Source organism: Centropristis striata, chromosome 23 (genome assembly GCF_030273125.1).
Source record: "Centropristis striata isolate RG_2023a ecotype Rhode Island chromosome 23, C.striata_1.0, whole genome shotgun sequence".
Classification (NCBI taxonomy): Eukaryota; Metazoa; Chordata; class Actinopteri; order Perciformes; family Serranidae; genus Centropristis; species Centropristis striata.
In genome coordinates, this window is record NC_081539.1 from 30,448,813 (window position 1) to 30,461,734 (window position 12,922).

Here is a 12,922-nt window from a genome sequence, read left to right on the forward strand (position 1 = left end):
GTTGTGTTTCAGGACCTGGTTAAAGTTCACAAATGTTTACTGCTGGAAATCCAAGACTCAGTCCACCACAGAAGTGCCCAGAACCTCTACCAGATCTTCATCACCTTTAAAGAGAGGTACACTATGGACTATGTCAGCTGTTCTCAACCTTGGGGTCGGGACCCAAATTGGGGTCGCGAGATGGTTTCTGGGGGTCGCCAAATCATTTTGGAAGTCAGCTCTGTCTCCACTGTGTTAAAGTGTTCATGTCTTAATGCGTTTTAGTTTTTTGGTCATTTTGTGTCTTTTTTTTGTCATTTTGTGTCTCTTTTGGTCATTTTGTGTCTTTTTTGGTAATTTTGTTTCCTTTTTTTGGTCATTTTGTGTCTTTTTGGGTCATTTTGTGTCTTTTTTTGATCATTTTGTGGTCATTTTGTGTCGTTTTTGGTCATTTTGTTTCCTGTTTTTGTCATTTTGTGTCTTTTTTGGTCATTTTGTGTCTTTTTTTGATCATTTTGTGGTCAATTTGTGTCTTTTTTGGTCATTTTGTATCCTGTTTTTGTCATTTTGTGTCTTTTTTGGTCATTTTGTGTCGTTTTGGGTCATTTTGTGTCTTTTTTTGATCATTTTGTGGTCATTTTGTGTCTTTTTTGGTCATTTTGTTTCCTTTTATTTCATTTTGTGTCTTTTTTTTGGTCATTTTGTGTCTTTTTTTGATCATTTTGTGGTCAATTTGTGTCTTTTTTGGTCATTTTGTTTCCGGTTTTTGTCATTTTGTGTCTTTTTTGGTCATTTTGTGTCGTTTGGGTCATTTTGTGTCTTTTTTTGATCATTTTGTGGTCATTTTGTGTCTTTTTTGGTCATTTTGTTTCCTTTTATTTCATTTTGTGTCTTTTTTTGATCATTTTGTGTCTTTTTTGGTTATTTTGTTTCCGGTTTTTGTCATTTTGTGTCTTTTTTGGTCATTTTGGGTCATTTTGTGCCTTTTTTTGATAATTTTGTGGTCATTTTGTGTCTTTTTTTGGTCATTTTGTTTCCCTTTTTTTCATTTTGTGTCTTTTTTGGTCATTTTGTTTCCTTTGTTTTCATTTTGTGTCTTTTTTGGTCATTTTGTTTCCTTTGTTTTCATTTTGTGTCTTTTTTGGTCATTTTGTTTCCTTTTTTTGTCATCTTGTGTCTTTTTTGGTCAATTTGTGTCTTTTTTGATCATTTTGTTTCTTGCGTGTGAAATTCTGTTCAGTGAGCCCTTACAATAAATTTGGTGCATATGTGTTTGATCTGTCAGGTTGTTGATCTATGGGAAATACTGCAGCCATGTGGAAACAGCCATCGCCACTCTGGACGACATCTGCAAAGACAGAGAGGACGTACGCATGAAGCTGGAGGTAAAAAGGTTTTTAGTGTCTGTAAAAGATTATTTAGAGCCACAGTGACAAGTGTTAATTTGTCATCACCTCAGAATGGTCAAAGAACGCCCTCAAGTGTGAACCTGAGGCATTGCAGGTGATGACAGCTGAAAAAATTGTAACTTTGTTTTATTAGGCTCTAATAGCTAAATAACTACTTTCACTGTACTCATTTCTACAAAGCAAAACTTCTATTACGACATTTTTTCAACACTTCTGTTCATTTCAGGTTACACACAAACACTGCACTCTCTCTGGCTGGTTTATGTTACAGGATCTTTATACACATATAATCAGTGGTGGAAAGTAACTAAGTACATTTACTCAAGAACTGTACTTAAGTACAGTTTTGAGGAACTTGTACTTTACTTAAGTATTTCCATTTTATGTTACTTTTTACTTCTACTTAATTTCATTTTTAGGCAACTCTTGTACTTTTTACTCCACTACATTTAGCTGCCAGCTTTAGTTACTTTAGTTACTTTTCAGGTCGAGATTTAACATAAAACATAATAGATTTAAAATTTGTACTAATTAAACCACACAAAAGTATATTAAGTAGTTAAAATGAGCCCTATGTTGACAACAGTAAATTCAAAGCTAACATAAATGCATCAAAAATAATAATACAATAATATATTTGGACAATCTGAGTGAATCCATTATGCATTGCGAATACTTTTACTTTTGATACTTTAAGTACATTTTGATGCTGATACTTTTGTACTTTTACTTCAGTAAGTTTTGAATGCAGGGCTTTTACTTGTAGTGGAGTAATTTCACAGTGTGGTATTAGTACTTTTACTTGAGTAAGGGATCTGAATACTTCTTCCACCACTGCATATAATTTATCAGTAAATGTATTGATTTTGTTTCCTTGTCTTCATCTTACAGGAATGTTCAAAAAGAGCCAACTATGGGAAGTTCACCCTGAGGGATCTGCTGGTGGTTCCTATGCAGCGAGTCTTAAAGTATCATCTCCTGCTGCAGGTAGAGTACTCCAAACTATCTTATACTATTTCTATTATAAAAGTTGGTATAACATGTATGGTATTCTGTGTTAAAAATGATTCAAACCCTCTGGAGTTTGCCTACACTGAGCTGGTTTAATTTGTATTAACATAACTTGATGTGTTTATCATTTAATGACAAAAAAACCCACAATATTTTATTTGTCTGCAAACCACAACCCCTTTTTAATAGATTTTTTTTTACTTTGAATGATATTATTTAAACATAGACCTTTAATGGAAAAAAAAACAGGAGTTTGGATAAAATTGCTCTACATGTAAAGAGACTGTTATAGTTTTATTTTTTTAATCTTCTGTAAAAAGTGAAACTATTTTTTTTCCAACCTTGAACTGTTCGATGGTTATATTGTGTATATAGTGAGTGATTATCACTAAAGATTTGTACATTTCCATAGGTGCTTGCTTCATTTTTCTTGTATTGCTTTGGGTTTCTGGCACCCTATATTTTTTTCAAATGACAAAAAACACCAAAATTAGTTAAGACTCCAGATTGATATACATGTACTGAATTCCATCTCCAAATTATAAGTTTATTTGCAAAAACATCTATCTAGGATCTGATTTATTCTTCTAAATCATGTTTTTTTCTGCAGTCCATGGAATATTGTTATGGCCTGGCACCATGATCCAGTTTTTAACCAGAATATTTAAATGAAATAAACCAAATTAAAGTGCAAATTAACGTCAGTGGGGTCGTGGTAATGAATGAAAAACTTGTTCTCCTAATTGTTGTAAATGCACAAGTTAAAACTATAAAGCTACAAACAGAAGAGAAGCAGACCTGCAGCTGTGGGAGGAGTCCAGGTGTTCCACATTAAACCAATCAGCCAATCAGTGAGCTGCAGGGCAAAGAGACACAGGTGACACCACAGGGCTCAGTCAAACTACTATTGAAGAATCTCACACGCACAGTTCAGATCACCCAAAAGAGAAACAAAAAGACCAAAAAAAGGAAACAAAATGACCAAAAAAGACATAAAATGACCAAAAAAAGACACAAAATGACCAAAAAAAGACACAAATTGACCAAAAAAGACACAAAATGACCCCAAAAAGAAACAAAATGACCAAAAAAGACACAAATGACAAAAAAAGACACAAAATTACCAAAAAAAGAAACAAAATGACCTAAAAAGACACAAAATGACCAAAAAAGACACAAAATGAGTAAAAAAACAAACGCAAAATGACCAAAAAAAGACATTAAGTGACCAAAAAGACTAAATCACATTAACACATGAACACTCTAACACAGTGGAGACAGAGCTGACTTCCAAAATGATTTGGCGACCCCCAGAAATCATCTCCCGACCCCAATTTGGGTCCTGACCCCAAGGTTGAGAACAGCTGGTGTCTGCTAATACTGAACCTTGGGAAAGCAATATGCTCAATGTTGAAATTTTAATTAAATTTTTTCTTAAAGTACAGTTATTTTGAATCAAGGGAAAATCCATCAAATGGGTGTTGGTTTATTTATTATAAGAATTAATTTTATTTTGTTTTTTGCAATTAACTCTTCTATTAAAAAATAAAAATTGACATCTGTTCCCCCTTTACTTATGCCAATATATTGACATGATTTGTGTTGAATGACTGTGATCACTGTAACATAATCAGTTGTTTACTTTACTTGAGTAAATCTGTTTTATTACATTTCAAGTCCACAACATTTAAGATTAAAATGCTTAAAATACTTTTCATCCACTAAATTCATCTGACAGCTGTAGATTAAGATTTAACATTTCATAAAAACTAATTTCTTCAGCAAATAATATATGATGTATATTATCTTAAAGTAACCTAAAAATAAGAGGCTATTGGAGAAGAGTTATCATTACAATTCAAAATGCTTCACCCACATTTATACATTAATAATAATAATAATAATAATAATAATAATAATCCAGTATAATATAGTAATATATTTTCAATATATTATCAGCATTTTTTCTGCTATTGCTGTGCATAAACAGCTGAGAATACTTATCTATCACCTTATATTTCCATTAAAACCTAAAAATAAGAGGCTATTGGAGAAGAGTTATCATTAAAATTCAAAATGCTTCACCCACATTTATACATTAATAATAATAATAATAATAATAATAATAATCCAATATTATATAGTAATATATTTTCAATATATTATCAGCATTTTTTCTGCCATTGCTGTGCATAAACAGCTGAGCATACTTATCTATCACCTTATATTTCCATAAAACCTAAAAATAAGAGGCTATTGGAGAAGAGTTATCATTACAATTCAAAATGCTTCACCCACATTTATACATTAATAATAATAATAATAATAATAATAATAATAATCCAGTATGATATAGGAATATATTTTCAATATATTATCAGCATTTTTTCTGCCATCCCTGTGCATAAACAGCTGTGTATTAAGCTGAGAATACTTATCTATCACCTTATATTTCCATTAAAACTCGCACTCAGTCAGTCAGTGTCATTGTAAAAGATCAAAGCTGGACACAAACTTCAAGTTAAAAGTCTTCAGTGACTTTATAACTGACTGTGAGGAAGTGACAGAGCCCCATCAGGGAGATTTTGGCTTCATCAAAGGCTCCATCATTGCCAATCACACAGTATGATCATGAAGAGGTGCTGCCACTAGGTGGAGCTGTTCACCATGTTTGGTTCCATCCCCAGCCTTCGTCCTTCAGGCTTCTCTCTTCTATTTCTGTAGCTTCTTTATGACTCTCTGTCTGAAATGACCCGCACATAATTGTAATCTGATCGAGACAATCAAGAAGCAGGAGAGAGAAAATAGATAAAGTGAAGTGAAAGAGAGAGCAGCAGACAGAACAAGACAAACAACTACAAAGAGACAGACAGACGGAGAGGTGAGGTATTTTTGAAGTGGTGAGAATCTGAATGTGACGCTGTGGAAACTCTGGACAAAGTCAGGGAGAAGTTACTAACATGGCTCTAAAAATGGAAACACTTTTAATCATCCAAAAGGAGTTTTGAATTGAATTAATTTTCCCAAGGGGCCACATGACCAATACCACGAAGGTTGCAGGGGCCGGACCAAAACTCTGAACTAAATTCTGCTCAATATTAATGTAATCGCTTTATAAAATACAGTAAATTATCTGGTTTTGAGCTGCTACTGATAGGAACACATGTTATGATGAGACTGTTAATGTGGAGTAAATCAAATATAGCAGTAAAAAGTAGTAAATACTCCAATCACTATATCACTTTAACATTTATTTTAAACACAACTGTAAATGACCTTTAGCAAGGTTGCTATTTATGTTTTTGTATTATATAGCTTGTTTTTCATGTTTGTACATTTTCAAGGTGTTTAACAATGTTGTGATGCTTTTATTTTGAAAAGGTGTCGTCCAGTGTAAAACGGGTGCTTTAATTTTGAAAGGTAGTGACAGGAAATAACAGGTAGTGACAGGAAGTGCGTCGTAATTCATATAAAGTTGATATAAAGTATCAAAAGGCTTCTATAGTGGCTGACTGACAGGACACAAGGTTTGTTAGAGTTTATTTTATTCTGTCATATATATTAGTGGCTATATTTGTTGTCTTAACTATAGTAAAAGTGCTTGTTAGCTCTAGTGCTAATGATAATGTTTGCTATTTTTTTCAAAATAAAAGCACTGCGGTTATATTGATTTCTAAATATAAATAAATATATCTGATTTCTATATATATATATATATATATATATATATATTGAGATATAGCCACGTTATATAGCTATTTAAAGCTGTGTAGCAGTATACATGTATGTGGGTGAGCATGGTCTATCCATTTATCTAAAGCACACACACATACATAGCATACATACAATATACATTTCTCCCACAGGTTAGGTCAGAGAGGTTTAAAGTGCTCTGTGTATAATGTACATGTGGGTTTGCGGTGATGTTAGACCGTTAATGAAAAGAGAAGCAGCAGCAGTTCTCCCATGAATACTTGTCTGTACTGTCTGTACTGTATGTGGGTGTAGAGGAGCACCTCCACCTTGTCATCATCCATAGGAAGAGCTTCTGCTCTCACTATGTTTTATTTATTTTATAGTTTCTTGGTTAGTAGTTCTCAACCTTTTTGAGTCGCAACCCCCAATTTAACATCCATGTTGTCCACGAAACCCCACTCACTGAACACAATCTCACACGTGCAGTTCGGATCAGCCAAAAAAGAAACAAAATGACCAAAAAAAGGGAACAAAATGACCAAAAAAAGACACAAAATGACCAAAAAAAGACATAAATTGACCAAAAAAGACACAAAATGACCCCAAAAAGACACAAAATGACCACAAAATGATCAAAAAAAGACACAAAATGACCAAAAAAAGACACAAAATGACCAAAAAAAGACATTAAGTGACCAAAAAGACTAAAACACATTAACACATGAACACTTTAACACAGTGGAGACAGAGCTGACTCAAAGAAGAAACAAAATGACCAAAAAAAGGAAACAAAATGACCAAAAAAGACATAAAATGACCAAAAAAAGACACAAATTGACCAAAAAAGACACAAAATGACCCCAAAAAGAAACAAAATTACCAAAAAAGACACAAATGACAACAAAAAGACACAAAATTACAAAAAAAGGAAACAAAATTACCAAAAAAGACACAAAATGACCACAAAATGATCAAAAACAAACACAAAATGACCAAAAAAAGACTTTAAGTGACCAAAAAGACAAGGCAGAAATGAGCCCCATTGGATTTTCAATAAAAGGCTCTAAAGTCGGCTCTCTGAAACCTTGTGATGTGTCACGTTTGCATGCAACACAAATGTCCCACTAGAGTAAAAAAAATGTAAAAAAAGCGTAGCAACAAACTGATTGTGTGGTGTCAAGAAGTGTCAGGATCCCCTGCTGGGTAATAGGAAGCTGCAGTGAATAAAGCATCCGCCGGGTTTCTTTCCTCCACGTCAGAATGTTTGATTTCTGGGGGTCGCCAAATCATTTTGGAAGTCAGCTCTGTCTCCACTGTGTTAAAGTGTTCATGTGTTTTAGTCTTTTTGGTCACTTAATGTCCTTTTTTGGTCATTTTGTGTTTGTTTTTTTACTCATTTTGTGTCTTTTTTTTGTCATTTTGTGTCTTTTTTTGATCATTTTGTGGTAATTTTATGTCTTTTTTGGTAATTTTGTTTCCTTTTTTTGGTAATTTTGTGTCTTTTTTTTGGTCATTTTGTGTCTTTTGTCATTTTGTGTCTTTTTAGGTCATTTTGTGTCTTTTTTGGTCATTTTGTGTCTTTTTTTAGTCATTATATGTCTTTTTTTGGTCATTTTGTGTATTTTTTTGCTCATTTTGTGTCTTTTTTGCTCATTTTGTGTCTTTTTTTAGTCATTATATGTCTTTTTTTGGTCATTTTGTGTCTTTTTTGCTCATTTTGTGTCTTTTTTGATCATCTTTTTGTCCCACTAGAGTAAAAAAAACTTTAAAAAAAGGGTAGCAACAAACTGATTGTGTGGTGTCAACAAGTGTCAGGACCCCCTGCTGGGTAATAGGAAGCTGCAGTGAATAAAGCATCCGCCGGGTTTCTCTCCTTCACGTCAGAATGTGAACAACAAATGTCTTGTCCCTCTCTCTCGCTCTTTCTTTCTTCTGACTCTCTTTTTCTGTCATCAATCTTCCTCCCTTCCTTCCTTCCTCATCATTTCTCTTCCCCCCTGAACACACCGCTACACGATTCCCTCAATGAGTCCATCATGTATGGTCCCGGCTATCAGTGCGACCCCTCCCTCCCTCTGTATCTCTGGAGGTGTGGAGGTGGGAGCAAGGCTTGATAAATAGGACTCTGTCGTCTTGCTAGTGATAATAATGCCCAGGTTGAGCTTGACTGACACCAGGGATTTGAGCAGTGGCAAGCAGACATATATATCTCCCTTAGCGGCTCAGTGTGTGTATCTGTGTGTGTGTGTGTGTGTGTGTGTGTGTGTGTGTGTGTGTGGACACGGTTTGTATGGGCCTGTATGAAGGACATGCATGGCATCCTTCCTTATCCTCCACTGCTGAGGTCTAGATGTCTTGTTTACGCTGCAGCCAAGCAATTTCAGATACACACCTGCACACACACACACACCTGCAGTAGATGAACGCAAACACATACACACACACACACACAATATCTGATTTATTTCAGGAAAGGATTCTGTGCGCAGTAGCCTTTTTTCATTTCATATCTAGAGCCGAAGCATTACGTTCTTGTGTGGAATGTGTCTGAAATGTATGTTAGCAGCAAGATAACAGTGTGAGCTTTTACATGTTTTTGTTATGTTCTATTTCTAACTTTGAGTATATCATTTAAAATATGTTTATTAGTTGTTGATGCTTTAAAGTAGGGATTCCCAAAGTGTGGTGCGTGGACCCCTGGGGGTGCGTGAGATGAAAAATGTAATGGCGATCTGATAATTACACAATTAAATTTTTTCCCCCACACAGTAAAGACGTGTAAATAAACATTTCCTTTGTAAAATGTAAAATCAAAAACTGTAATAGTAATTAATTAATAAATGCAGACTATCCAAAATGCACTTCATCTCAAAATAAAGCATCTTCCATTTTTCCAACCTGTGTTATGATGACGGGGTTGTGTTTGTTAGCTCCACGCTCATTTAAAATTGCTGCATTTTTTGTTCAATGTGGCTCAAAATATTATAAACTTTTTTCCTCAACTTATGTGCTTCCTGCCTCTGATCCTGATCCTGTCATCATCCTCTTTCCTCTTAAAAGTGGAAGCTTGCGCATAACTTTGTTGCATTATATTGAAACTGTGTTTCAGATGAATTCAAATACGAGAGCTCATTGTTGTGATGGTGATTATTTTATTATATGTGTGTTCTGGTCATTTGAGCATGATTAAACATGCCGCCTTTAATATGGTGATAAAAAAAGCTTATTGCATTTTGTTTTTTTTGAAGGTGTGGGGGATTGGGGGTGCGTCAACACGGTTGGGACATAGAAGAGGGTGCACGGCTAAAAACGTTTAGGAACCGCTGCTTTAAAGTGTCATAATATGTGCTTTGTGTCCATTAGGAGCTGGTGAAACACACTCACGATGCCTCGGACAAGAGTAATCTGAGGACGGCGTTGGATGCCATGAAGGTACTTCATCAGTTTACACAAACATGTTGAACCATGCAGATTTTGCTGTTTTGTCCCCTTAAAGCCCTTAAAACTCAAACTTGATAATTTGCTTCATTAGGACTGTGTGGGTGTGTTGTTTTCCAATTTGATTGACAGTGGACTTCAGCAAACAACCCCACAACTGTCTGCAGATTGAATAAAATGTTGCTGAAAATTAATTTGGTGCACAGAAATAAATAGTATTAAGAAAAACATATACAATAGTGTTAATATTGAATATATAGGAAAGTTCCTTAAAGGGCCTGTAATAAAGGCATGTTTTCTTTTGGATTCTTGGTTAACTTAGCACAGAAATAATGTATTTATTTAAGTGTTAATATGGAAGCCCATTACTGCCAGAAAAAGAAAAAAAAAAAACAAGATCCTATTAGTCATTATGATGAGCAAAAGAGTTAGTATCTCAAAACAATTACCTATTATCTGGAAGTATCACAAAATAACTAGAAACCTTCTTAAAATAATGATTTAGTCTGGCAAAATATTGAGAAACTTTCCCAAAATGATGACTTAATATCTGAAATAATGAGAAACTTTCTTGAATTAGTTTTTAAAACATTCCTCATGATATTGACTTACAGGATTTGTTTTAATTTTATTTTTTTTACACATCTTCCACACCTTAATGACCAGTATCATTAATATTATGTGTTAACATTTTCTCTCTACCTAGCGACATGTTCTCACAGTGCTATGAAAACATAATCAGGCCCTGAAAGAAACAAGATTTTCCACTTATTTCATGTCATTGAATGTGCACAACATTTGCGGAGATATAAATGCTGCATTTAGTGGAAGACTCATTTATTTATAAGTCCTGTCCTCATTTTTATAACTCTCAAAGGATGCTCAATTGTCCAATGTCACATAAAGAGTGCAGCTTTCAAAATAAGAGCACAGTGTATTAAGAGAATCCACCACAGAACTTACAAGAAGACTGTCAAAATAAGATGCCTTAAGTAAAACATATAATAACCTTTTATTCTCCTTTACAATATTTCATTAAAATATGCCCCCGGAACCCCTAAATGGTTATTTTTTATTATTTGCTCATACTCAAGAGTCAAGAGTAATTTTTTTGTATTTGGCAACTGTTGAGACTTCACACTACATTTTAGATTTTCATTTATTTGTACATTTTCTATATCTTTTTAGGTATCTCCTAATATCTTCAAGAATATCGTTATCGCAAAAAATGCCTGCAATATCGTGATATTCTTTTAGGGCCATATCGCCCAGCCCTACTTCAACAATGGTTATTTTTGAAGGAGCCAAAACATCACAAAAACAAAGAAAGTCTTAAAGCCCATAATGAGAAAAATGGAAAGAAAAGACTTTGCTTTCTGATGTGTTCACAGGACTTGGCTCAGTACGTCAATGAAGTCAAGCGAGACAATGAGACATTGCGAGAAATAGATCAGTATCAGAAATCCATAGAAAACCTGGTAAGCCACCTTTTTCTTCTTCTCCCAGTAATGAGATGCTGATCTCATTTTCACACAGCTTTGGAAATTGCTTTCACTTCTGTCAGATAACACCCCAAACTTTGTCTGTCTGTCTCTGTTTCTGAAGAATCAGCCTCTGAGTAACTACGGGAGACCCAAAGGTGACGGCGAGGTGCGGGTGGCCTCGGTGGACAAACGAGCCAAACAGGACAGGTGAGATGTCAGGTAGACACGCTGCCAGCTGACTAAAACACGACTGACTGACTGACTAAAAGCAGGTGTTGTAGTTGGAAATCTGCCTGAGTATGTGTTGCTTTAAGCCAAAGTTCTGTTAGGAACTAAACCTGCGTGGTTCCTAGAAGAGGAACAGAAACAAGTGAAGTATGAGGATATTTAGTTATGAGCCTCAACAGCCTCATGATGTCATAATATACACTACGCTTACAGTTTTTTATTGAAATTCAAGCAGTTCAAGTCAAATGAACAGCTTGAAAGGGTCCAAAGGTAAGTGGTGAACTGCCAGAGGTAAATAAAAAAAGGTAAGCTTAACCAAAACTGGAAAATAATGTACATTTCAGAATTATACAAGTAGGCCTTTTTCAGGGAACAAGAAATGGGTTAACAACTTAACTCTATGGAGTCTTGGGCTATTTTGTCCATTTTTGAATTCTTTTCATGTCTTTGTAAGTCATTTTGTGTCTTTTTTTAGTCATTTTGTGTCTTTTTTTGGTCATTTTTTGTGTCTTTTTTTTAGTCATTTTGTGTCTTTTGGTGTCTTTTTTGTCATTTTGTGTCTTTTTTTGGTCATTTTGTGTCTTTTTTTAGTCCTTTAGTCCAACATAAAATGTGATTTTGAATCTTTTTTTTTACTTTCAAAACACTATCATGCTCAATCAAGAATTGTAAATGTTGCAAATGTGCATTAATTTCAGAGTAAACTGAGACATTAAACTGCATCATTTTCAATTAAATTCTGGAAAAGTTGGTGTGTTCTAAAACTTTTGACCAGTAGTGTATATTGTCTATTTAAGTTAGTAAATTCATAGACTGTACGGTGACATCACCTGTTGCTTCATAGACCAGCTGTTCTCAACCTTGAGGTCGGGACCCCAATTGGGGTCGCGAGATGATTTCTGGGGGTCGCCAAATCATTTTGGAAGTCAGCTCTGTCTCCACTGTGTTAAAGTGTTCATGTGTTAATGTGTTTTAGTATTTTTGGTCACTTAATGTCTTTTTTTGGTCATTTTGTGTTTGTTTTTTTACTCATTTTGTGTCTTTTTTGGTCATTTTGTGTCTTTTTGTGGTCATTTTGTGTCTTTTTTTGATCATTTTGTGTCTTTTTTTGGTCATTTTGTTTCCTATTTTTGGTAATTTTGTTTCTTTTTGGGGTCATTTTGTGTCTTTTTTGGTCAATTTGTGTCTTTTTTGGTCAATTTGTGTCTTTTTTTGGTCATTTTGTTTCTTTTTTGGGTGATCTGAACTGTGCGTGTGAGATTCTGTTCAGTGAGCGACAACATGGATGTTAAATTGGGGGTCGCGACTCAAAAAGGTTGAGAACTACTGTCATAGACTACCATTTTGAAGCCTGGAGAGGGTGGAACTGGAGATGTTACACATGTTTCCAGCCAGGTACTGTTAGCATAACAAATGCTAAGCCTGGTTAGCTAGGTGTATCTGTAATTCCTGTTAACCCTGATATTAATTGGGACGCTAATCTTGGCTAGTAAAAAGTTTAGTTGCGCCATGTGGTGACTTGTCAATCACAAGGGAGCCATTCCACTAAATGGGACCATAATTTACAAAATAAAATCAAGTTATGAAACTAGCGATTGAGACGAATATTTGTTGAGTGTGTCCAAATGGCCAAGAAACCCCAATTCTGTTAGAAATAGTTTTTTTTAGCTTCATCAT

General features: G+C 34.5%; 1 protein-coding gene across 1 annotated transcript in view; it reads left to right on the forward strand.

The window, feature by feature from the left end:
• Positions 1–12,922, forward strand: part of LOC131962463 (guanine nucleotide exchange factor VAV3) — a 185,614-nt gene that overhangs the window by 90,601 nt on the left and 82,091 nt on the right. Inside the window, exons 8-13 of the mRNA XM_059327470.1 lie at positions 13–116; positions 1,265–1,364; positions 2,280–2,375; positions 9,459–9,527; positions 10,925–11,011; positions 11,139–11,224. Coding sequence (XP_059183453.1) covers positions 13–116; positions 1,265–1,364; positions 2,280–2,375; positions 9,459–9,527; positions 10,925–11,011; positions 11,139–11,224 — 542 coding nt within the window. The remainder of the gene's footprint in view (positions 1–12; positions 117–1,264; positions 1,365–2,279; positions 2,376–9,458; positions 9,528–10,924; positions 11,012–11,138; positions 11,225–12,922) is intronic.